We start from the raw sequence: 27,352 nt of genomic DNA on the forward strand, positions 1-27,352 counted from the left end.
CCACTCCCACTACTAGGTAGAAATAATCTGTCTAGTAGCAAATGATACTTCATTCCATTTTAGCATATCTGAAATCCTTAAGGACAAAAGTGATAAAATATGATCTTCATTAGACTTTTAGAACACTTGAAGGAAAATAATTTCTAAAGCACAAAGAGGTAAAGAGGTATAATCTTTGAAAAGATGTACTCAGTGTTCAAAATTCAAGAATGCAATATTAATACACAATGGGCGTTAGGTGAATATATGCAATACAGTGAAAACAAATTTATTTAGTACTTTTTCCATTCCATATCATCAGGAGGATTGATTTCAACTTTTCTTTTACCTACATCAGACCAGTTGGTACTCAAAACTGTACCACCAGACTCCATCTGCAATAAGAAATAAAAATAGATTAATTCTTGGACCATATAATCCAAACAATTATTTTTCAAAAAATGTTCCAAGCACAGAGCACCAAACACAAGCTATGTTTGGCTCAACACACACAATATTTTAACGTTAGGCTTTCCAGGTAAGTTACTATACTTTGTAAAAACCTGAAAAGGAAACTCTAGTTACGTAGGAGGACCATGTCCACAGACACTGCCGTATAAAACACCATGTCTCCTTGCTGCTCAGCATAGAGATACGTATGGAAAAACTACCTTCAGATGAAACTGGCTCCCAAGGAAAATGATGATATAATCTCTTTTGCAGGGCTTAATAAAGATTTTGCAAGGTAAACTTTCTGGTTGGACAGAACTCTAGGAGTCTCTTAATGTTCTATGCCAAATACATGCAAGTGTACACTGGAATTATTTTTGAATCAAGGTACATACATATACAGATATAGCATCTCAGGAAAGAATCTGCCATCTATTTACTACCCACTGAATATAACAGCTACCAACAATCCTATTCATAAATATATTAAAAAAATAAAGCTCTAGATACTGTTATCTTGGGGCTTCTCAGGGGGCTCAGTGGTAAAGAACCTGCCTGCCGATGCAGGTTCAATCCCTGGGTCAGGAAGATCCCCTGGAGGAGGAAATGGCAATTCATTTCAGCATTCTTGCCCGGGAAATCCCATGGACAGAGGAGCCTGGTGGGCTACAGCGTATGGGGTCACAAAAGAGTTGGACATGACTTAGTGACTAAACACCACTACCATTTGTAATCTTACTGCAATAAAAAAAAAATCACTGACTTAGATCACAGCAAGTAAGTTGTTAAAAACCTAAACATTTAAAAATAACCAACTTGTGTTATTGGTGAATGTATAGTTGTACATGCTACCACTATACTGGAGCCTCAAAACAATGCCAATGCCCCACACTCTCTGCCAAGCTCCTTCCCCTGGGTTCCTCCGCATGGGATGCTCTTCTCCCATGGAGAGAGATGCTTGACATGTCATCCTCCAAGTCTGATATGGCACCGTCTCTCTGTGGCCTCCTTTGACCCTATTTAGGATCCTAGCTACTTTCTCTCGTAAGATTTGTCTACTGGGTGAGCAACATTACCATTAATATAAATTGGATGACACTGCTCTGTTAAAATTGTAAGGATCTGCTTTCTTATACCTGCTTTCCACCCCTAGCTTCAAACTAAAGCTGAGAGTTTCTAAAAGGCAAGGAGCATATTTTACCAATACTTCCATGCTAGATCAATACTTTAGCATACATATTTTTACCATATATATTACCAATACTCAAATGCTAGATCAACACTTTACCATACACACCATACATATTTACCAGTACTTAAATGCAGTAGCCTGGCACATAGTAGGCTTCAAATAAAATACTGCATAAAATGGGACAAGTCTATATAATAAATTACTCCTAACAGAACTGAAAACAGCAGATTTAATTTATAACCTGATCATGTTTGCTGATGACATTTATCTTCCCCTTTCTTCTCATGGACTGCAGTGCATCTGAGCACTCCCCTGATTTATTCTGTACACTTGGTCTTCTTGCCCAATTAGACTGAGAGATTACAGATGAGACACAGTTGCTTCTCTGTACAGGCAGACCTTATTTTATTGTGCCTCCCTTTACTGCACTTTATAGGTACTGCATTTTTTACAACTTGAAGGTTTGTGGCAACCCTGCATCAAGTGAGCTGCTAAGTCACTTTTCCAACAGTGTGTGCTCACTCCATGTTTCTGTCACATTCTGCTAAGTCTCTTCTATTTCTAACTTTTCATTGTTATTATATTTGTTCTGAGAATCTGTGACCAGTGATCTCTGACGTTACTCCTACAAAAAACTATGACTTGCTTAAGACTCAGATGATAAAGTTAGCATATTTTAGCAATAAAGTATTTTTAAATTAAGGTACCTACACTGTTTTTTAGACATGTTATTACATACTCAACAGACTACAGCATAGTGTAAATGTAACTTTCATACAAACTAGAAAACCAAACAGTATGACTCACTTTATTGCAAGATTTGCTTTAAAATGGCAGTCTAGAATTAAATCCACAGTTCTCCAACGTATGCTGGTATTCCCACAAGGACAGAAGCCAAGTCCTTGCTATGTTCCAGATCAATGTTGCCAGAGGGCTTATTTATGTGTGTGTATAGTTCAATTACAATTAGCAAAGTTTCTATATGAAAACGGACACAGATTCCTTATCTTTGAAACTTTACACACTATTTTGTCTAGCAAGCTCTTAAAAAGTCAGTATTTAAACTAATTTCTGGGAATTACCTGCGGGCCCAGTGGTTAGGACTCCATGCTTCCACTAGAGGGGGCATAGGTTTGATCCCTTGCTAGGAAACTAAGATCCCACAAACTGCAGAGTGTGTGTGTGGCCGGGGGGTGGGGGGGGGTGGGGGGGTGGGGAGCAGGATGGTGGGGGGGGCTGCTTTCTCCTTTTGGAGGCATTAATATACTTTTTCCTATTCTTTCCACTAAGTACAACTAAAAACATTGTATGTCATTTAAATAACAACTATAAGAGGACAAATCAGCTAGAGACCCTGGGACCAAAGGAACAACATGGTGGTGAGTTCTTTGGGCTTTCTTTTGCCTCATTTTTTCAAGAGTTGGAACTGCAGAAGCTGGAAATGCCAAAGGGTGTGACCAAAAAAACCCAACAAAAGGCTGCTTTCTCTAGCCAAAGGATGAAGACCAATAGGAAAACAGAAATCTTTTAGACAGTAATCACTCCAGTCAAGACCACAGTGAAGACTGTGGTCCATCTCCACCCAGACCAGCGCCGTGAAGAGCCTAGACTTCGATCCATGCTATGGTACCATGAACTGGCCTCCTCTGTTGACCGGGCCCAGTGGAAACCACCTATGCCCAGCAGTAACAAGGAGTGGCCCTGGGGGGTCTACAGAGGCAGAGTGGGATACGTGGATTTCTACCGCCACCTGGCTATAGTGAAGCAGTGACTTCCCTTCTTTTGCCAGAGTGGTTATCAGAGAAAGCTACTTCAGAAGGAAGGTTTAAATAAGATCTACAGTTTCATAACATGAAAATGTCCAGGTTTCAATTAGGTACCACTTGGCACTGATGAAAAACACCAAGAACCAGAAAGATTTCAGACTATATGTTTAATAAGAGAAGACAACCAATAGATGCTAACACAGAGATGACAGAGAAGTTAAAATTATCTGACATACTTTTAAAGCAGTCAGGGTAAAAATGTTTCAACAAGAATTATGAACTAGCTTGAAACAAATAAAAGAAATAGAAACCTCAGTAAAGAAAGATATAAAGAAGAACCAAATAGAAGTTTTAGAATTGAAAAATACACTTGAAATAAAAAGATCGGTGAACAGGCTCAAGAGCAGAATAGAGAAAATAAAGAATCAGTGAACTGGAAAACGAACCTATATAAATTTGAATGACAGAGAGAAGAGAGATAAAATGAAGAGTCTCAGGAATATGTAGTACTATAACAAACTATCCAATATTTGTGTCATCAGGTTTCAGGAAGAAAAAAACAAAGAAGGCAGGTTTGAAAAGGTACTCAAACATACAATGAATGAAAATATCCTAAAAGTGGCAAAAAACATAAATATATGGTTGCAAGAAACTGAGCAAATCCCAATCAGTATAAACCCAAAGAAATCCTTGCCAATACAGAGAATTTGTCATAGACAGATCTACTCTGAAAGAATGCCTTAAGGAACCTCTCTAGACAGAAAAGAAACAGTAGAAACTGGAACCCTGAAACACAGTAAGGAATAAAGAAAGGCCACAAGACAGAGAAATACAGGAGAACTTGCTTTTCCTCTTTTAGGTTTTCTGAATTACTACACTTTATGATGTGATTTCTAAATGTACGCACAAGAAATATTTAAGAAATTATAAATGAGAAAAGGTAAAAGTACATAAAGAGGTAACATTTCTAAATGTCACTCGGTTTCAAAAAATGATATCAGTAGACTAAGAGAAGTATAATATAGCTAATATAAAACCTAGAGCTACCACTAAAAATGCTACACAAAGAAATACACTAAAAAATACTAGATAAATCAAGATGAAATTCTAAAAAATGTTCATGTAATCACAGGAAAACAGGAAAAACAAAACCAGAAATACAGAACAAAGAGAAAACTTCCTTGGCAGACATAAGTCCTAATGTATCAATAATTAAATGTAACTGGTCCGAATGCATCAATTAAAAGAGCCTGGTAGAGTAAATTAGGAGAAGGAAATGGCAACCCACTGCAGTATTCTTGCCTAGAGAATTCCGTGGACAGAGGAGCCTGGTGGGCTGCTGTCCATGGGGTTGCGGAGTGGGACACGACTGAAGCAACTTAGCAGCAGTAGCATCAGAGTAAATTAAACAAAAACATGACATGAATACATGCTGTCCAAAAGATACTTTAAATATGACTTAGGAATCTGAAAAAGAATGAATATATGTGTGTGTGTATATATAACTGAATCACTTTGTAAACCTGAAATTAATACAACACTGTAAATCAACTATACTCCAATAAAATTTTTAAAAACTAAAATTTAAAAAAGTATGACTTAGGCAGACTGAAAATAAAAGGATGGAACAAGATATATCATGCAAAAATTAAACAAAAGACATAATCAGCTATATTAATATTAGCAAAAAAATTACCAGAGCTAGAGAATGACATTGTATAATGATAAAAAAGCAATCCACCATGAAAATGTAACAATCCTAAACACATATGAACTAAACAGAGCTGCAAAATATGTGAAACAAAAATTCACAAAACCTAAATATGAAATCAATAAATCCATGATTGTAGCTGAAGACCCTCTGTCAACAATGAACAGAACAGTAAGACAGAAAATCCACTCAGAATATTTTTTAAAAATTCACTAAGATTATCAATCAACAGGATTTAACTGACATCTACAGAACACTCCATTCAACAAGAGCAGAATATACATTCTTTTCAAGTGGAACATATACTTAAAATAAGAAGTCTCAAGTGAAATAAAAATATATATTGAACTGAATAAAAATGAAAATATAAAATAAAAATTTGTAGGAGACAGTTAAAATTCCTGAGAGGGAAACATAGAGCATAAGCACATATAATAGAAAACAGAAATTAAAGAGTTGAATCAATAATCTAAGCACACATTTGAAGAACCTATTAAAAAAAGGAATAGCAAAATAAACCCAAATCCTTGGACTGCAAGGAGATCCAACCAGTCCATTCTGAAGATCAGCCCTGGGCGTTCTTTGGAAGGAATGATGCTAAAGCTGAAACTCCAGTACTTTGGCCACCTCATGCAAAGAGTTGACTCACTGGAAAAGACTCTGATGCTGGGAGGGATTCAGGGCAGGAGGAGAAGGGGACGCCAGAGGATGAGATGGCTGGATGGCATCACTGACTCGATGGACGTGAGTCTGAGTGAACTCCAGGAGCTGGTGATGGACAGGGAGGCCTGGTGTGCTGCGATTTATGGGGTCGCAAAGAGTCGGACACGACTGAGCGACTGAACTGAACTGAAGCATAAGGAAGAAAATAGTTAAAAGCAGAAATAAATGAAATTTAGAATAAAAAACAGGAAAAATTTAAGATCAACAGAAAAGCTGATTCTTTGGGGGAACCAAGAAAAAAGAGGGTGAAGTCAGTAAAACTGACAAACCCTAACAAGACAAAGACAAAAGAGAGAGAAAATACAAATTACTATCACAGGAATGAAATGGGTTATCACTACAGACCATGCTGGAGAAGGCAATGGCATCCCACTCCAGTACTCTTGTCTGGAAAATCCCATGGATGGAGGAGCCTGGTAGGCTGCAGTCCATGGGGTCGCTAAGAGTCGGACACGACTGAGCGACTTCCCTTTCACTTTTCACTTTCATGCATTGGAGAAGGAAATGGCAACCCACTCCAGTGTTCTTGCCTGGAGAATCCCAGGGACGGGGGAGCCTGGTGGGCTGTCGTCTATGGGGTCGCACAGAGTCGGACACGACTGAAGCGACTTAGCAGCAGCAGCACAGACCCCAAAGACATCAAAAGGCTAAGAAGGAAATCATACTAACAACTTAAACAAAACAGACCAATCCCTCAAAAACAAACTACCACAAGTCACTGAATGTGAAATAGTTAACTTGAACAGTCCTATAAGCTATCAGGATAATGAGATTCATAATTTAAAACCTCCCCAAAAAAGAAGTATCAAGGCCTAGATGGCTTCATTGGTTTAAAGAATCTTTAAAGACAAATTATCACTCATTCTACAAATCCATTCCCCTCAAAAAAGAGGACTGAGCACTTTCCTATTCATTCTATGAGGTATTACCCATATTACCCTGATACCAAACCAGAAAAGAATGGCACCAAAAAAAGGAACACTACAGACCAATATCCCTCATAAACACAGATACAAAAATGCTTAAAACATTTGAAAACAGAACTGAATAATATACTACAAAAAGAATTATACACTGACCAAGTGGGGTTTATCCCAAGGGTGCAAAGTTGGTTCCATGAAGAAAATAATATTAATCATATAAAATCACTACTTAAACAGGTTAAAGGAACAAAAAACCTACCTAACCATACTGATTCAAAGCAGAAAAAACATTTCACAAGTCAACAGCCATTCATGATAAAAAAAAATCTCAGGAAAACAAAAACAGAGCAAAATTTTCTTAACTTGATAAGCATCTACAAAAACCTACAGCTAACATCATACTTAACAGTGAAACATTGAACAGTTGTTCCCTTAAGATGGGGAACAAGGCATGGATGTCTACTCTCACTAATCTTATTCAACATAATAATGGGAGGTCTAGTCAATCAGTATAGCAATAAAAGGAGATAAACAGCACACATATCAGAAACGAAGAAATTAAACTGTTCCTATTTGAAGACTGTCTACACAGAAAATCACAAGCGATCTACCAAAAAAATCTCCCAGAACCAGTGAGTTCAACAAGGTCACAGAAGACGAGATAAACATTAAAAAACAAACAAAACCCTGTATTTCTAGACACTAGCAACACACACATGCATAAGAAAATTAAATATATAATACCATTGACAATCACTCAAAGAAAGACCCAAATACTTTGGTGTATCACACATACTGGATTTAAATGCTGAAAAGTGTACAACAATGATGAAAGAAATAAGAGATCTAAATAAATGAAGCTGGAAGATTCGGCACAGTAAAGATGTCAATTTCTCCAAACCGGTATACAGCTCAATGTAATTCCTAACAGGACTTTTTCCACATTAGACAATCTATTCTAAAATTTATAGAAAGGCAAAGGAACTGAAATATCCAAAACAATTTTGAAAATGAAAAATAAAGTAGGGGAAATAAATCAGTCCAATTTCAAGACTTAAAATAGCAAGAGTAAGTTAGACTGTGTTATTAACAGAGCAACAGACACTCAGAACATGGAACAGGGACCCCAGAAACAGACTCAATGCTAATATGCTCAACTGATTTTTGAGAAAGATGAAAGGCAATTCAAGGAAGGAAAGACAACCATTTCAACAAATGGTGCTGGGGCAACTGAACATACACAGGTCAAAAAAAAAAAAAGCTTAACCTGCATCTCATACTTCATATAAAAACTAACTCAAAATGGATCATGGACTAAGATGCAGTAAGTAAGAAAAACTTTTATTAAAACAAAGAACGCAGGGACTTCCCTGGTGGTTCAGGGGTTGAAAGTCTGCCTTGCAGTGCAGGGGATGTGGGTTCGATCCCTGGTCAAGGAACTAAGATCCCACATGCCACAGAGCAACGAAGTCTGTGCACTGCAACTACTGAAGCCCGCACACCCCAGTTAGAGAGTCCGCGTGCTGCAACGAGATGGCGCAGGAGGCAACAAAGATCAGCAGCTAAGAACCCACACAGCCAAATAGGTAAATTTTTTTTTTAAAAAAAAGGAACACAGAAGAAAATCTTTGAGATCTAGAACTAAGCAAAGAGGTCTTAGAACCTGACACCAAAACCATGATCCTAAAACAAAAATTGATACATTGGACTTCATCAAAATTATACTTCAGCTCTGCTAAAGAAAAGAAGATGACAAGCTACAGACTGGGAGAAACTATTTGCAAACTCCGTATCTGACAAACTCGCCAGATTAGTGGCTGCCATGGGCTAAGGACAGGTAGGAAAGAAGGGTGTGAATGGGTATAAGATGACAACGATGAGGGAGTCCTGCGGCAACAGAAATGTTCTCTATCTTAACTGTCAACATCATGGCTGTAATATTAATTCTGCAAGATGTTTCCACTGGGGAAATCCATAAAAGATAGAAGGCATCTCTTGTACTTTCTCCAACTGTATGTGAATCTACAATTATCTCAATGTAAAAAGTTTAATATAAAAAAATTGTAAAGCAATAGTGAAAAGCACAGTCATGATCAGTTACCACGTGGTAACTTGATATGGAATATCTAAGCCTCAAACACACTTATTACCCGTATGTTAATTAATTTTAATTATTAAATATTAACTTTAACTTTCTACTGTAAAAATAAATGCTTTAAAAGAAGACAGTGACACTTCCAGAGCTACAGGTGAAAGTCCAATGATTACAGCTTCAAGCAAAATCTACACAGTTCTACAGAACTGAGGCCTAATTCAGGTGGTATTCATGCCTTGGCAAAGAGCCTGAATTTTCTTAACAGAAATTATTAACAAACCAGTGGATAATCAAAGTGCACCGACCACTTGCCCAGCACTGTTCTGGAAGTCTCCCTTCTATCTTCCTCATCCTTGACACTGAGATTACATATGCTACTAGATGGAAAACACTGGACACTCACTCAGCTACTGTGATAAATCTGACTAGAATAACTCCTATCACCCACTCTAATCTTGGGATCTCAAGTCTTTCCAGTTCTAACTCCCTGATGAAAAAAATTTATGTGGACCACACCATTTGTTTCTCACCTCTTCCACAAGTCCCCAACTTTCTTGAAAGATAATTAAGTTTCAAGCAAGAAGACATGGTCAGACAAAGCCCATTTAAAATGGTCTCCCAACTACAGTACATACAATCTGATCTCTTTACTTATATTTTTAATTTCTGAAATTTACTACTATAATAGATTTTCTTAAAGTTTATGTTCTTACAAATGATTTGTTCATGGCACGTTTCACTTCATCAGAGCCATCTGAATAGATCTGCTGAAACAATTTGTTTAAAGCTGCATCTCCCTCCAACTTTTCATTCTTTTCTTCTTCTTTGATCTCACCGACCAATTTATCCCAATTTCTTGTATAATGAGATGATGATGGATATAGGTTTTTTACATCTATGGAGTAAAAAAAAGAAGTGATTAATCAACATTTGTCAATTGTGTCAAGCACACGTAACTTTGTGACCATGGTGTACACATCTCAGCAAATAGTTTAAGTCATTAAAGATTTCATGTTTGTAATAGATGTCTTTCTGATATATAAATCAATAATTAACATTTAAAACCTCTAAAGACTGAATCAGTAAGCATAATGTAAAATCTGTAAATTTCTTTTGAGCAAAATAACTCATAGTGTAAACTTTTGGTACATTATGCAAAACTAGATTAACAAAGAAACCCTCCATGTTACTAATAGGAGAAACTGTGTGAGAAGCATACAGGAACTTCTAAGACCCATTTATTTTTATTCATTTCTGACTGTGCTGGGTCTTCACCGCTGCAGGCTTTCTCTAATTGCGGTGACTGGGGGCTACTCTTGCCGTGTGCAGGCTTCTCACTGCAGTGTCTTCTTTTGTTCCTGAGCTCAGGCTCCGGGCATGCAGGCTTCAGGAGTTGTGGCAAACAAGCTCAGGAGTTGCAACCCACGGGCTCCAGAGTGCTGGCTCTGTAGTTGTAGCACACAGGCTTAGCTGCCCCACAGCATGTGGAATCTTCCCAGATAAGGGATCAATCTGGTGCACTCTGCATTGGTAAGCAGATTCTTAATCACTCAACAGACCACTAGGGAAGCCCACATACAGGAACTTTGATGTTTACAGAAAAGGTGCAAAGATCGTACCAACAATTCTAAAAATATTGACTTTTAAAATAGATACTTCATTAACAAACTTTCTCTAAACAAAGCTTTAACAAATGTTAGAAAATACAGCTTCTAGGGCTTCCTTGGTGGCTCAGTGGTCAAGAATACACCTGTCAATGCAGGAGACACCACTTCGATCCCTGGTCCAGGAAGATACCACATGCCACGGAGCAACTAAATCTGTGTGCCACAATTACTGAGCCAGGGATCTAGAGCCCGGGAGCTGCAACTACTGAGCCCATGTGCCTCAGCTACTGAAGCCTGCCCACCCTAGAGCCAGCGCGCCCCAAGAGACGAAGCCTGCGTATCCAACTGGAGAGCAGCCCCCACTCGCCACAACTAGAGAAGGGCCGTGTGACAACAAAGACCCAGCAAAGCCAAAAATACATAAAATGATATTGATGTGTGTGTGTGTGTGTGTGTGTGTGTGTGTATAAAGCAGCTTCTCCTAAGGTACTTATATCTTTATATTTTTAATTTGAAACTGAAAACAATGACATGCCATTTGACATTGCCATGCCATCTGACAGTGAGTTAAGACTCCATCCTCTCACCACATTAAAAATACCAGATTACTTCAACAGGAGGAAACAATAAAGAATTCTTGAATGCTGAAAAATACTACATGATGATCCAGAGGTCAGTGCCCACATCACATGCACACAGGAAATAGTATTACTTGGAGGGCACATAGGGATTAAACAGAGGCTGCTTGCAGCCAGAGAGGCAACCAGCCCAGGGAGATTCAGGGCACTGCCAAAGCTGCCCCAAAGACCAAGGGAAACAAGGTCTTGACACACAAATAGTTTAAAAGAAACTAACCAGATTACCTAAGAACCGTTAAGAGCAGTTCTGTTCATTATTCAATGGAAATATAATCCACAAATGTGAGTCACAAATATAATTCTAAAATTTCAAGTAGTCTAAAAAAATGTCTTATTTAGCCTAACACATCCAAAACAGTATCAGTTCAACATGAAATCAATATAAAAGTATTAATATATTTTGTATATACTTTTCACACTAAGTCTAAAATCTGGTATGTATTTCACCCTTAGAGCACATCGCAATCCTGACTAGTCATATTCCAAGTGGTCAACAGGTACAGGTGGTTTGCAGCTACTACACTGGATGGTACAGCTAGAGAGCCTTAGAAAAAAACATTCAAAATTTCCCTATGAATTAGGACATGTTAATGCTAGTCTACATGTCCCTCTTCCACTATTGCCTTTCTATATATCCCCTTTCTCAAAAGAGTTGAGAAACTCATCGTTCACTCTGTTTTCCATCCTTTCTCTTCACCTCTCTCCCTGCCCATCTCACCACCCAATCCCTAACAAAACAAAATGACAACACACCAGTTTTATACAGGGCAAGCAAACTGTTTTCCAAATTCTATCCACCTGTCCTCTACCAGTAATCTCTATCTTTTGTACATTTTTCACTAGGAGCCAAGAAAACAAAAAACGCATGCCAATGGTAAATTAAGAACTTAGGACACACGGGTTTAATTAATCCTGATGCTGATTTGCCAGATGGGACCACAGTTCTCATCTCCATTTTACAGATAAGAAAGCTGGCACAGATAGGTTAACAACTTGCCCTTATCTGCAGTCTCCAGCTTGTCAAACAATCTGACAAGCACATTAACCCCTTACAAAATATAAAACCGGTCAGGAGGAATACCATCTTGAATATTCAAGGCATTGAGTTTAAAAAGAGTTTGTATCTATAACACCAAAAAAATCTTTAATCTCAGAAAACATTAATACCTGCAGGTGGCAGATGAGCTACTCAGAGACAGGTAACCTAACTTCTTGCTTATTCACTCTAACATCAACTAACTGTAAAGCTACTCATGTCAGCACAGACTTCCCACTGTTAGAAAACGCAGCAACAAGCAGTATCACACATGGGGCAGAAGAACCGGACCCGGACTCTGAAGACCTGGATTTAGTCCTGGACAATGGAAACTGCTGGGTAATCTCAGGCAAGATGTCTAACCTTTCTGAGCCCGTAAGATAGGAGGAACAATACGAGGTCACTTGCTATACAGGGCTGCTGCTAGAACTAGGTGAGACACTACATTTAAAATATTTCTTTAAAGAAATGCTTTAAGCTATATATAAACCTCAATCCAAAAATCTCTGGGAGTCGGCCCCATGAGAAGCACATAACATCTTTACCAAATCTTTCACATACAGCAGGGCACAGAAGCTTAATAAACAGCTTATATACCAACTTGAAGCATTTCGATTCCAAAAAATTACCTGCGAGGGTAAATTTCCTGGCTCTGCTGTAGGTTAGCTACAGTTAGCTATGACAGTATCATGCAAGTAAACCGGGTGAAGGGTACATCGGACTCGAGTATTTCTGCAACTTCTATTAGAACCTAAAATTATTTCAAAATAAAATTTGAAGATGAATGCTCTACTGGCGAACTTGGCATTTTCTACAAGGTGCCACAATGAAGCTGTATTCTGTATTACAGAAGAAAGCAGTGAAAAATCAAAAAGTAGCTGAAACAAAGTCACCTCATTTTAGTCATCAAATCAGAGCATTATCTCTAATCAAAAGGTAATCTCTCTCCATTCATTAATGACGTCATTGCTATAAAATACAGCCTTAGACTGTAGGTCTAAGTGCGTCCCACAGATTAATCATTGCATTAGAAAAACACCTGTCTACTGCCTATGCTTAGAATTGACCCCAACATAAAGTAGTCTTTTCCTTAAAGGATTAAGCAATCAACCCTTGTTTTCTACTCTACTCATAGGCTTGCCTTAGGTCTTCATTAGCTGTCTGCCTCCACCTCTTAGAAAAATAGTGAAATGTGCTAGACACTTCTCTGGGAAGCCCTGAAATTCCAGGAAATTAGAGTTGACTATTTTAGAAGAAACAGAAAGGCATAAATAAGAGGGGAGAAAGGAAGAGCGGGAAATATATCAGCAGAGTAAAACTATTACACATAAAAAACAGCAAAGGCCAACACACAAAAACAATCCCCAGCCAATGTCACAAACTGACATGGTAAACAATAAACTCCAATTCCCTCTGGGCTCTGATGCCATTCATTTGTATTCTTATGGAGTTTAAGAAGTTAGAACCATCATTAAGAAATATTTTGTATTCATTACAGAGCAACCATATTATACTCCGTGTATTTTATCTTGAGAACATAAATAATGAAAGTAGAAAGAATACTCATCACTATTTAATTTCAACTATATAACACGATATGAATCTAAAGCTCATCAAGGCCAGAAAACAAACCTGCTATGAACGGTTTGGGGTTAGGCACATCTCCTTGCCCCTCTAGCTTTTCCCATCTCACAGCCTCTGGCTTTTTCATTTTAATTTCAATCTGGAGGAGACACCAAACAAAATCAATTATTCAATGTAAAATACAGAAAACAGTTAAAAAGAAAAAGCAATTTCCTTAAGTTATCAATGTTTTGTAAGAATTAATAGTGTCCTTGCTTCCAAAGCTAAATTAAAAAGCTAAATTCGGAGAACTCTGAAACAATTACTTTGTTTCTACTTAAAATCCACCTTCAAAAACAATACACATACACACTATAAATTACAATTAAGAGTCTAGAAATCCACATGCTTTTCTTCTTTTAAAGCGGTGTTCTCAACTGGGGTGATTTTGTCCCCGAGGGGTATTTGGCAATGTCTGGAGACACTGCTGGGTCATCACAACTGAGGCACAGGTGAGGAGAGGCTGTGTGTGTGTCTGCTCAGTTGCTCAGTCCGACTCGGCGACCCCACGGACTGTAGCCCACCAGGCTCCTCCATCTGTGGGATTTTCCTAGTAAGAATACTGCAGTGGGTTGCCAGTTCCTCCTCCAGGGGATCTTCCCCACCCAGGGGTTGAACCGGTGTCTCCTGCATCTCCAGCATTTGGAGGTGGCCTTTTTTTTTTTTTTTTTACCACTAAGCAACCTGGGAAGCTCCTGAGGAAAGGAAAGGGGGTGCTACTAAATATAAATATCCTACAACATAAAGGGTAACACCCACAACAAAGAATTACCCAGCCCCAAATGCTAACAGTGCCCACCACTGAGAAACTGTTCTAAAGGAGTTACTATGTATGTGTGTACATTAACCTGTTTCAAAGTAGAAAAACTTATTTCATTGTATAAAAATATCAAAACAAGTAAAACTAAGGGAAGTCATCAGTTAGATCCCTTAAATTATAACTTGCTTAATAATAACATCCTGTAACTTGCCTTTATTGACTGAAGTCACTTTAATTGTTCTTGCAAATTGCATACCCTCCAAGTTTCGTGTAGCATGAAGACACCTTTAAGCACCAACTATATAAAACGCCTCTGACGTATGGGTCATTATGTTAGTGACCCACTGGTGAAAAACTAACTGCAGTTTTGGACCATGAATTTTAAATCGTTATAACTAGGTTCAAACACATCTTTATCAATCAAAATAGGAACCATTACAATCAACACATTTTGCCAACGAGAAATAAGTGTGTTTATTCCTGTAGCGTAAAAATCAGTGCTTTGGATTCAATGAACTCTTGAAAGCACGTTCTGCCTCCTGCTGGCTGTGGGAGCATTTTTCCTGCAAAAAGCTGTCGAGATCCTTGAAGTGGTAGTCCATTGGTGAGTGGTCAGGTAAATATGGCAGATGATGCAAAACTTCATAGCCTAATTCGTTTAATTTTTGAAGTGCTGGTTGTCAATGTGCAGCTGGGCAGTGCCATGGAGACAAACTGGGCCCTTTCTGTTGAGCAAGGCCAGCTGCAGACACAGCAGTTTGCAGTGCATCTCATCCATCTGCTGAGCATACATCTCAGATGCAATGGTTTCAGAAAGCTGTAGTCATTGGGACAGGCAGCAGACCACCAAAAAGTGACCGTCACCTTTTCTGGTGCAAGTTGAGCTTTGGGAAGTGCTTTGGAGCTTCTTCTTGGTCCAACCACTGAGCTGGTCATCACCAGTTGTACAAAATCTACTTTCCATCCGTCACAATCCACTGAGAAATGGTTCATTGTCGTTGCAAAGGGTAAGGGAAGATGACACTTCAAAACAATGAGTTTTTGATTTGCAGTCAGCTTATGAGGCACCCACTTATCCAGTTTTTTCACCTTTCCAATTTGCTTCAAACGCCAAACGACCACAGAACAGTCAACACCGAGTCCTTCGGCAACGTCTCACATAGCTGGAAGAGATCAGCTTCGATGCACATCCATTAGCAGTTTCTGGGCCAAATGAGTTCTTGATTTGAGTTGTCTCTGCAGCATTATGACCCATTTTGAACTCAAATAAGATAACTGCTCTAATTTTTCTTTTTATCTAACATCATTTCCCTAGTCTAAAATAAATACAAACAGCAAGTAGTAAGTCATTAGCAAAAAAAAATGAAAGAAATGTGCATTAAAATGATGTATAACATATCCACATTTATATAAGAAGGTATTCTAATATCAAAAAGCAAAGTTCAACAATTACTTTTGCAGACGGTAAAGCAACCGCCTGCAATGCAGGAGACCAGGGTTCAACCCCTGGGCTGGGAAGATCCCCTAGAGCAGGAAATGGCAACCCACTCCAGTATTCCTGCCTGGAGAATCCCACGGACAGAGGAGCCTGGTGGGGGGCTACAGTCCATGGCGTTGTGAAGGGTCAGACATGACTGAGTAACTAACACACAACAGTAATGGTAACTCTTTCTGGAACATAGAGCTAGTCATGCCCAGTTAAAACTGGTCAAGACCACTGACCATTCAACTGGGCCTCCATGAGTTTGACCTCAGAGGGCCAAAAAATGTCACCCTCAGATCATGCTAATGCCATTTTCTGAACATGCATCTCATGAAGAAACGTGTGACTCAGATATGCCTATGCAGGACACCAATGACTTCACTTCATCATCCTTCCCTTCCCCCACCCCTCAGACCACCTTACTTCTTTATCCCATAAATATCCCAAGTCTGTCGCCTCTGGAAAGGCAGATATAAGATTTTTTGTTGTTGTTCTCCTGTCTCTTCATTCAGCTGCCTCATGAATAAACTCGTTCTCTTCTGCAAATATCAGTGTCTTAGTGTTTGCCTTACTGTGCATTGGGTAAATGGGCCTGCTTTGATAACACAAGTAATGATAACATTTTTACAATCACTGGTTCAATAATCATCAAACATCTACCACGAGCAAGGTATAGTCTTCAGGAATGTGAGGGATTTTTTACATATTAAAAAATAATATGTGGTCATCCCTGACCACTCACTAGTGTGTGAAGCACTTGAAGAAAGGCAACTAAATGTTCTAAACACTCAGGAGAGATCACACTGGCTGTGAACAGGAAGGTTTCCAGGCACCTTGAGGGCTGTGAGAGGCAGGAGCATTTACAGTGATGGCAAGGGTCTCCAGAAGCAAAGGGAACTGCCAAAAACTAGAGCCCCAAGGTAAGAAAGGACAATGTCATCAGGCAGCAAAGAGAAGACCAGTTTGCCTCAAGTCCAGGATTTTCGTTAAAGCAGTGAAAAATAGACGGAAAAAAAAGGTGCAAGACAGACCATGAAGACTTCTGAGGGCTAAACTAAGGCCGCTTATTACAGTGAAATGTTAAGAGCTCCCTAAAAGCATCTTTTACTCTCTAATCAAGGCTGGTCCCCTAGAATCTACCTAACATACACTCACAGAGCACTGTGTTAGCCCTCACACACACTCACAGAGCACTTATCACCTTACATTCTCCTTATTCAAATAATGCTCAGCCCCAATTTGAGCCTAGCAGAAATCAGCATTTATAGTGCTGGTAAACACAGTAATAACCATTATGCAAATAGTTTTAAGAATCAAGTTAGAATTTTATATTCTAATGTTTTTTCTAAGAAAATAATCACGACTTTTTAAGTAAGAAAAACACCCAAAAGACAAGCCTATTATGTCCACTTTGGTTCTTTGATCTCTTTGGTGAAGATGAATCATTTAAAGTAGCAATTGCTGGTAATCTTTCTACCAAAAGAGTTTAGGGAGAAAATCCTTAAAATCTTCATTTTAAAATACTTTAAGAAAACACTAACAGTAATCTGTCAGTATTTTCAGTCAGATATGAAGTGATGGGTATAAAAGGGGTGTGGACTGAGTATTTTCTTAAGGTGCCCAGAAATGTAACAAAAAATGTGTTCATGAGAGAAAACATGAAACAAATCTCACTGGAAAAGAAGCAAAACAATCAGTCTTTTAAATGTAACACACGTATTTAAATTCTACATGCATAAAAACAAACATTTACAAGGATCTCCAGAATTCTGTAAAGTGAACTATGACTTAACGTGCATAAAGCGAAATACTGCCACTATTTCCTCACACCCAGTATGAGGACTCTGGTCATTTTCAGTTGTCACTGTTGCAACCTTTATCAAAAAGGGACAGAAATCCAACAGTCAGCAATGACACAAAAAATTACTGAAAAGGACTATTAATATTATAGTAAAATTTAAAACTGCATCTTACTCCTTTAATTTTCAACTTATCTAGAAATGAAGACTTCACAAGCAGTGTGTACATCACCAGTATCCTTTAACTTCAGCCATGGGGCACCCCATGCTCACACCACGTTTTCCTGTACTAAGAACTGTCTATAAAAAGTCCCTCGCTTCACCTGAATAGCAGCACACACTAGCATTGGCATCTCTGAAAGCCACTACAACCTGAGTAATTGTGCATTATGAACAAAGAGGCCTTTATAAAGCCCAAGTCAAAGCTCTATTTCAACTGAGACAAGCTGACTTGAACTCGAAATTATACTTACTCCATTCATTAAAAGAAATGCACAGAATAAAGCATTTAAAGCGGCTTTCTTAAAAGGCAAAAGGGGAGAGACTAATTTCCTATGAATTCCTTTTTTATCTACTTCACTTTTAATGCTTACATATGGATGCGAGTTTGAGTGAACTCCGGGAGTTGGTGATGGACAGGGAGGCCTGGCGTGCTGCAGTCCATGGGATGGCAAAGAGTCGGACACGACTGAGCAACTGAACTGAACCGATGCTCTTAAAAGTGATTCTGACAGATACTTTTCAAAATACCACCAGTCCAACTTCAGATATTTTTACTGGGACTATTAATCAGCCATTCTATTCATTTAAGTCAAAAGTAATTTAAAGATAACTTAAAACCTTGATGATTTGCGTGAATGCAGCTCTCACAGGCACAGAGAAGGCTTTCAATGCACCACAAGGTCCCAAGCAGCATTCACAGACTACTAGTAAGAATCCCTGTGTGTTGGGTTGTCAGTGTTCAATAGCATGTGTACTACCACCCATTTCTAAGCTCTCCTTTACACAGAAGAAAATTTAATTTTTTCCAATGAAAGGAACTTTAGATTTAAAGAAAAGCCATTACTTCTAAAGGGTCACAGCATCCAGAGACCATCTTCTTAAAAAAAGGTGAGTCTTTACTATTACAGATTGATGGTGAAGGAATCTTTACCAGAGACTAGAGAGCTGTGCAGCTTACTGGTAAAGGTTTTTTTTTTTTTTTGGCAAACTTTTGGGAACCATCTGTTTCAAAGATGCAGTCATTAGTGTTCCCTGATCTTTAGAACGCAGCTTTCCCAATGTTCTCTCACTCAGCTCTTTGCACATTTAACTTCTGTATCAAAACTCTTAGAATAGCTCAGTCTCCCTGAGGCCAGAATGCACATCTACCGTCTTTATTTTTATTTTCAAATCATTTTATAATGTTTTTAGTGCAAAGGATGGTAATGCATGAATAACCTTCCCCAATGTTCTAACAGCACAGTTCAAATGAGTACTGAGTGCCTACTGTAAGCCAGGCACTGTGCTGGTGCATAGGGCCCCTCACCACCTTGATTCTTCTTGGAAGAAATCAATCAGAAGAGACACTCCTATAAACAAAAAATTCCAGTGTCCATTCTGTAAGCAACAGACCTAAGTTTTGAGAAATACCTAATTATCTGGAAGGAAGTTTGCCAAAATGTCATCAGTAATGAGACATTACTTTCTCAGCTCCCTGATATTTTTCCAAATTTTCTATGATGTGCATTTACTGATTTTACAACCCAAATAAAAATCTAAATAATGAAAATTAAATAACAGCAGCAATACTTATTGAGTACTTATTACATGCCCTAGGTACTACATGCTTCATGTACCTCACTCAACAGAAAAACCCTGTAATAGGAAAACCATCCACATTTTAGAGAGGAGGGAGCCACATAAGCAGAAGTTGTGAACAAGTCAAAAACAGCCAGTAGTGTAATTCTGAAAGAGATGAGTCAAACAGGTGTCACTTGTTGGACGTATGACAAATCTCACTGAGGCCTAGTTTCTCATGTAAAATGGGATTAATAGGGCCTACCTATTAAGAAAGTGAAGAGGAACTAAAGAGCCTCTTGATAAGCGTAGAAGAGGAGAGTGAAAAAGCTGGCTTAACATCAATACAGTATATTAACACATATATATGGAATTTAGAAAGGTGGTAACGATGACCCTATACGTGAGACAGCAAAAGAGACACAGATATAAAGAACAGACTTTTGGACTCTGTGGGAGAAAGCGAGGGTGGAATGATCTGAGAGAACAGCATTGAAACATATATATTATCATATGTGAAACAGATCGCCAGCCCAGGTTCAATGCATGAGACAGGGTGCTTGGGGCTCGTGTGCTGGGATGACCCAGAGGGATGGGATGGGAGGGAGGTGGGAGTGTGGGGTTCAGGATGGGGAACACATGTACACCCATGGCAGATTCATGTCAACGTATGGCAAAACCAATACAATATTGTAAAGTAATTAGCCTCCAATTAAAATCAATTTTTTTAAAAAACCTCAGCATTCAAAAACTAAGATCATGGCATCTGGTCCCATCAAGCAAGGGATATAGATGGGGAAAAAGTGGAAGCAGTGACAGATTTTCTTTTCTTGGGCTCCAAAATCACTGCAGATGGTGACTGCAGCCATGAAATTAAATGATGCTTGGTCCTTGGAAGGAAAGCTATTGCAAACCTAGACAAGAGTATTATACAAAAGCAAAGACATCACTTTGCTGACAAAGGTCTATATAGTTAAAGCTATGGTTTTTCCAGTAGTCATACATGGATGTGAAAGTTGGACCATAAAGAAGCTGAACACTGAAGAACTCATGTTTTTGAACTGTGGTGCTGGAGAAGCCTCTTGAGAGTCCGTTGGACTGTAAGGAGATCAAACCAGTCAATCCTAAAGGAAATCAACCCTGAACATTCACTGGAAGGACTGATGCTGAAGCTGACGCTCTAATACACTGGCCACCTGATGTGAAGAGCTGACTTGATGGAAAAGACCCTGATGCTGGGAAAGACTGAAGGCAAAAGGAGAAGACAGCGGCAGAGGAGATGGTTAGACAGCATCACCAATTCAACGGACATGAATCTGAGCAAACTCCGAGATAGTGACGGACAGGGAAGCCTGGCGTGCTGCAGTCTGTGGGGCTGCAAAGGATCAGATGCAACTCAGTGACTGAGTAACAACAAGGGCATAGCTCATTTAGGGCTCTTATGAGGATTAAACAAAACCATATATGAAACAATACAGCACTGTGTCTGGCAAGTAAGTGAATGCTATTATGAGTATCTTCTTCATCACTGCTACAATTGGCTCAAACATCTGAGCAAATTATTTCACATCTCTGGGTTTGGTTTCCATACCTTTAAAAAGGTAGTAACAATACTGGCACCATGTAGTAACTGTGAGGACTTCATAGGCTAATACACAGCTATCAGAACAGTTAGCTACTGTTAATTCTTTACAGGCCACACAACACGGCACTGGCTAAAAAAGCTACAGTAAATGCATATGATGAAATACTTTGCTGAAAAACATCTAAGAGCATGAAAAAAAAATCCATAATGCACACTAAATTTAACAAGACAGCTACAGATAGTATGGACAGTAAAATCCTTTTCTTTTGAAAATATACATATATCCATTCATAGAAAAGGCAGCAAGAATATACTCTAAGATCTGCAATTTGTGGGTATCAGCAACTAGACAGTTATTTAAAAAAAAAAAAACACACCTTATCATCAGCACTACCACATCAAACAGCACTAACGAAACAATAATCCAAAACGCTACACACATCTGTGTTTAAATAAGCAGGAGTATCTTGACCAGACACCTCCAATCCCTTCATATCATAATTAAGATTCTTTCATGAATATTTAAAAAAAAATACTAAAACTTGTAAAATTTTAGCGGGTTAAGAAGGGAGAAGGAGGCTGGCTACCTGTCTCTAAGACACACATCTTTATTTCCCACAATTCCAGTTAAAAGTTTCATATTTTATTGACATAATACTAAAAATTACTCTGACTAAAAATAGGAACACAAGAACATTTCTGCAACAGCAATTTTCCTTGGAGTGAATATTAACCTTTAAAATGAGTATTTTACAGCATAGCTGTTACTGAAGATAAATCCTGTGGTTGTGTTGAGAGAATACTGTCATGAGATTAACAAAATGAAATTAAAAAATTAGTTTCTTAATTAAAAAAAATGGATCAGCAGGCAGATATTTAAGCTGGTATTCAGTAGAAGGTAGAAATAACTATCAGTGGTACTAAAATATATATATATACACACATATATATATATATATATAAGAATTCTGACTTTAAAAAAAGACATTACATACTATACTGTAAAATATTTAGCTAAGGGAAATTCCCTGGCAGTCCAGTGGTTAGGACTTGGCGCTTTCACTGCTGGGGCCAGGTTCAATCCCTGGTCAAGGAACTAAAATCCTGCAAGCCGTGTGGCATGGCAAAAAAAAAAAAAAAAAATAGTTAAGAAATGCTATTTCAATAATTGAAGGGTACTAACTCTTCCCATCTTCATTGCAAATTATATTTCACTTGAATAACACCTAACCAACAGTTATACATAAATATGCAACATGCACTATTTATTTGAAGGTGGGAAAGAAAACAGGATTCTCAAAAGGCAAAGAAACAGCCCTTTTAAAACCACAGATTTTACAGAATCTCTAGGATCAAGCAGATTTTCCCAAGCAAAATGTACCCTTTTCTCAATCCACCTGCAAACATATGAAAAGAAAATTACTATTTTTCCCTTCTAGTGACATCAATAAATAAGCCTCAGTAACCCAGAGAAAGATGTTATTTTCAGTATTTTAATACTGACTCCCTCTGCTGTATAAAAAAGGATTCAAAAATGTCATTTCTCTTAGGATCTAATTAGGTACAATTCTTTCCATTTGTTTCCCATAAAACACAGCTTAAAAACAGATAGCTTAACAAAGTAAAATATATTACTCTGGATTAGGACAGTAAAAATAATCATCCTCCAGAATATATCCCTCAAATCTAAATTCTTTAGTCCAGAACTTAGACAAACCTAAGAAAAGAAACAAAAATCTAAGTATTCTTTCTGGGCCATGCTGAACAATTCAGTAACCTGAAACTTGGGGAAAGCATTTAAAATCCATGAACCTCAGTTTCTTTTTACCTGTAAACCTAAGAATGAAGGCACTTACTACACTCTGCAAACTTGGTAAGGCCAATATCAGAACCCAATTTAAATTCATTCTCTGAACAATTACTGACCACCTACTCACAACATACAGTGTACAGGGCTAGGATTGCCAAATTTAGCAAATGGAACATATTTGTATCTTAAAATTATTTACTGTATGTAAAAGCTAATTGCTTACCCTGTACTTTAGGGCTTCCCTCATAACTCAGTTGGTAAAGAATCTGCCTGCAATGCAGGAGACCCAGGTTCGATTCCTGGGTCAGGAAGATCCCCTGGAGAAGGAAATGGCAACCTACTCCAGTATTCTTGCCTGGAAAATCCCTTGGACAGAGGAGCGTCGCGGGCTACAGTCCATGGGGTCGCAAGAGTTGGACACAACTTAGCGACTAAACCACCACCACCTGTACTTTATCTGGCAACTTTCCCTGAAGCACATACAGAGATTCAAGTATGACAGCTTCTCATCTTTAGAAGACTTACAAAAAGTAAGGGAAATCAATGTATATATAAACAAACTACCATACAGGGAAGGGTAGTAGCTATGTAGCATTTAAAGAAAAGACCAAGGGGGGAAAAAGGTAAGCTGGGAAAACAGTAAGAGGGCCTTGGGGAATGGTTACACTCAACAAGCACTCACAAGATTCAAAGGAGAATAAAAAACTGACAGTGCTTAGTCACAGGCCCGATTCTGGCCACACAGACCTGTGTAGTCACCAAATACCCTCTTCCATTATACAAGGTGGAAACAGGTTTTGAAGTTATTTGCAATATTTTCACACAAATCAATTTAAATTACTTCAAAAAGACATGCATTAACACCTCTCAATAGAAAAGATGTGCAAAAATGCCAACTCCTAATATTCTGACTTATCTCCCTGTCAAATCGAGTTGTAGTTCTCCGCTTATTTCACCCAATATTACTGAACAAATTCTGTCCAATGTAGACGGGGCCGGTAAGACTAAAATCTTCAGAAGATGTCGTCCTTTTTCTCACTTTCTGTCGTCGAAGCAACTGTTTCCTGTCTCTGCCTCCTAAGTAAACAGCTCTGTATGTTTCACTCTTCAAACAGTTTTAAGCATATCATTTTTATACCAGATGCAAAAACTACTGCTTCTTTACTTTGCACTTCCTGCTCCAACCCTCTGCAGACGCTCTCTTCTTCCTACAGGCCCAATTATCATTCTTCATGACATAAGCCAACCCTGATTCTAGTCCATGAGTGGAACATTCACACAGCTCAAAAGTTAAATAACCAACTACGCTGGAGGACATGTGTATAGAAAAGGTGTAGTAATGCAGAAAATTTATGCATATCATTCTTTCCCCTCATACACCCTCACACAATCTTACAGGTGAAAGGATTTCAGAGTCCACAGCTCTCTCATTTTCACAGGATGATGGAAATCATGCCCTATGATCATGTGTGATTATGTGAATCACTAGTCTACACTTACAGAGCGAGCAAGGAACCAGAGTCAGGTTTTCTGATTTTCAGTTCAGTATTTTTTCTGCTAAATTACACTTCTATCCTACTATACTCTTACTATACCTTCTGACTGGTAGCTGATACATTCCATGAATTTTAATTCTATTGCACATTTTTACTCTTTTTGAAAATATAAAGAAATCTATAAATTAGTTATTCAAACTGTAATTAATCCCTCATAACACAGTAACCTAAAATTCAGCTTAACTAAAAAGCAAGACAGCAGATTCATGTTTCTAATAGTCTATATTTTTAACTCCGTAAGGAAGTGTGAGAAAAATATTTATGTATCACAATGGACCAAACTGACAAGTCCAAGAACCACTGTCAGTATCAAATCTTAAGAAGATGCTGATCATTGTATCTTTAGTGGCAACTGTTTTATCAAGAAGTACTATACCTATCTTAGTAAGCATATAAACACTGCTGAGGTTAGATTTTTAAACTCCATTTTCCTAGAATTAGGGGAGGGGGAAAAACTATTATTCAAAAACTACTGTTCTTATTTAATTTAAACATGTGTGGCTAGAAGGATCTATAAGTTTACAACCACAGAGATAATTAGATGACCAATGTTTCTGTGTTTTGAAAAGATTACCAGTGACAACCCGTTCCAATGGTCTTACCTTTGTTGAAAGCACTTTAAACGTGCTCTGCTCTGGTATTATAGGATGAAGAAGTCTCAGTTTCAAACTGTAATCATCTCCAGAAGGAAGTTTCACTAAAGCAGACAACTAATGAACATAGAATTAGTGGCACATTTTATAAATTAATTTAAAAAAGGGTAAAGTACTTAAACTGACTATAATTACAGAACTTTAGTACTGTTGCAGAGTATTTTTAAAACCTTATATGGAATATAAGATTAAAGAATCTCAAAATAATCCTTTTTAAAAATCTGGTGTCCTTCATAATTCAAAAGGACACATGTACCTCAATGTTCATTACAGCAATATTTACAATAGCCAAGACATGAAAGTAACCTAAATGTGCATCAACAGATGAATGGATAAGAATGTGTTGTGTATATATACATACGTGTGTGTGTGTGTACACATATATGATGGAATATTACTCAGCCATAAAAAGGAACAAAACTGGATCATTTGTGATGTGGATAGATCTAGAGTCTGTCATATAGTGAAGTCAGTCAGAAAGAGAAAAACAAGTTATCATGTATCAATGCATGTATCTGGAATGCAGAAAGATGGTAACAGACGAGCCTGTATGCAGGGCAGGAATAAAGAAGAAAACATAGCCAACAGGTATGTGGACATGGCAGGGTGGGGAAGGGAAGAAGAGGAGGGGAGACGAATGGGGAAAGCAGGTTAGACACGTGTGCTATGGCGTGTGAGACGGCTAGGGGGCAGCGGCTATACAGCACAAGGAGCTCAGCCGAGTGCTCCGCAATGAACTAGGAGTGTGACGGGGAAAGGCAAAAGGAGGTTTAAGAGGAAAGGGATGTGTGTATACATATGGCTGATTCACTTTGTTGCACAGCAGAAACACTGTAAAGCAATTCTACTCCAAAATTAAATAGCACTGCCCATGAAAAAAAAAGGAAAAAAAAATGTAAATGGACTAAATGCTCCAATCAAAAGAAAAAAAAAAAACAAAACCTGGTATTCGTCACAGAAACTCTTATATACCTAATTAAAGAACAGAGTATGTTTCATAACATACACTATACATTTAAATCTCAAGGAAACTCAAGATACAAGGGCCAAATAGTACAGCATGTAACAACAAAAGCATTCTTGTGCAAAACATCTAGTTCTACCACAAACTCTCTTAAATCTCTATCACAAGGTTTTCCACTAAATGCTAAGAAACCAAGTTATTAAAAGTCATACTCATTTAATATGGTTAAACTCATAACAAAGAAGCAGACCTTTTCCATTAAGTGTACCACACAAATGTAACCAAAGCGTGGTTATAATGTGTCTAAAGTTCCCAAATGTGTCTTTTATATTTACCAACCAAGTTCTGCTTTAAATCCCAAATCTAAAGAGGAAACAACGCACATCAAGCTATAACCTACAGTATATATATATACTCTTAGTCTCAAAACTTAAAATGATGCAAATGGAAAAGAACGCTTCAGATTTTCATCAGCATTTCCATATTATCTCAGGAAGAAATGATATATATTTGATAGATTGCTATAAATTATTCTGCAATATAATTTATTTATATTTACAAATTGGAGTAGGAAATGTCAACCCACTCCACCATTCTTGCCTGGAAAATTCCATGGACGGAGGAGCCTGGTGGGCTATAGTCCCTGGAGTCATAAAGAGTCAGACTCAACTGAGCACACACACACACACACACACACACGCACACGCACACACACATTTATAAATAAAACTATTCAATCTCAATCAAAAATAACTCAAAGACTATAATGACCTCTTTTTCTGAAAATTCCACATTTACATCATTCTTCTGAACATTCTTGATCATAAGTGTAATGATTACTTGAGATTCTGTTTGATACCAGTCATACCTATTAAAAAAGAAAAAGGAAACTTAGAACTTCTGAAATTCTTAAAGTTGTTGCTTCTTTGGTTTGTCAAGATAAAAGTTACAATCTGATGAACAAGAGCTCCACCTTGAGGAACAAAAGAGCAAAGCAGCTGCTGGCTCACAGAAATAATTTTATGTAACCAATTCCACATGATCTGTACTAATGGAAGAGAAAATAAGGTAGATGATGTCCCAACTCTCTCCAGTGGATTTAAATACTCACATAATTTTTTAGGTTCTAAAGTATCCCCAATAGTGTTGTGCTTAGGCTAATTGTTTTTCTTTTTGGCCACGCCATGGCCACAGGATCAGTTCCCCAACCACGGATCAAA

The 27,352-nt window shown here is 38.0% G+C and overlaps 1 protein-coding gene across 3 annotated transcripts in view; it reads right to left on the bottom strand.

Moving 5' to 3' along the window:
- Nucleotides 1–234: 234 nt before the first annotated feature.
- Nucleotides 235–27,352, bottom strand: part of SUGT1 (SGT1 homolog, MIS12 kinetochore complex assembly cochaperone) — a 40,758-nt gene continuing 13,640 nt past the window's right edge. Inside the window, exons 9-13 of one of the 3 annotated variants that reach the window (NM_001046203.2) lie at nucleotides 26,904–27,000; nucleotides 25,118–25,225; nucleotides 13,753–13,843; nucleotides 9,553–9,734; nucleotides 235–374 (exon numbers count right to left, since the gene is read on the bottom strand). In NM_001046203.2, the coding sequence (NP_001039668.1) occupies nucleotides 273–374; nucleotides 9,553–9,734; nucleotides 13,753–13,843; nucleotides 25,118–25,225; nucleotides 26,904–27,000 (580 nt within the window). In that variant the 3' untranslated portion in view covers nucleotides 235–272. The remainder of the gene's footprint in view (nucleotides 375–9,552; nucleotides 9,735–13,752; nucleotides 13,844–25,117; nucleotides 25,226–26,903; nucleotides 27,001–27,352) is intronic. The other 2 variants (XM_005213631.5, XM_059892035.1) reach the window with 2 other exon arrangements.

Source organism: Bos taurus, chromosome 12 (assembly GCF_002263795.3).
Source record: "Bos taurus isolate L1 Dominette 01449 registration number 42190680 breed Hereford chromosome 12, ARS-UCD2.0, whole genome shotgun sequence".
NCBI classification, from domain to species: Eukaryota; Metazoa; Chordata; class Mammalia; order Artiodactyla; family Bovidae; genus Bos; species Bos taurus.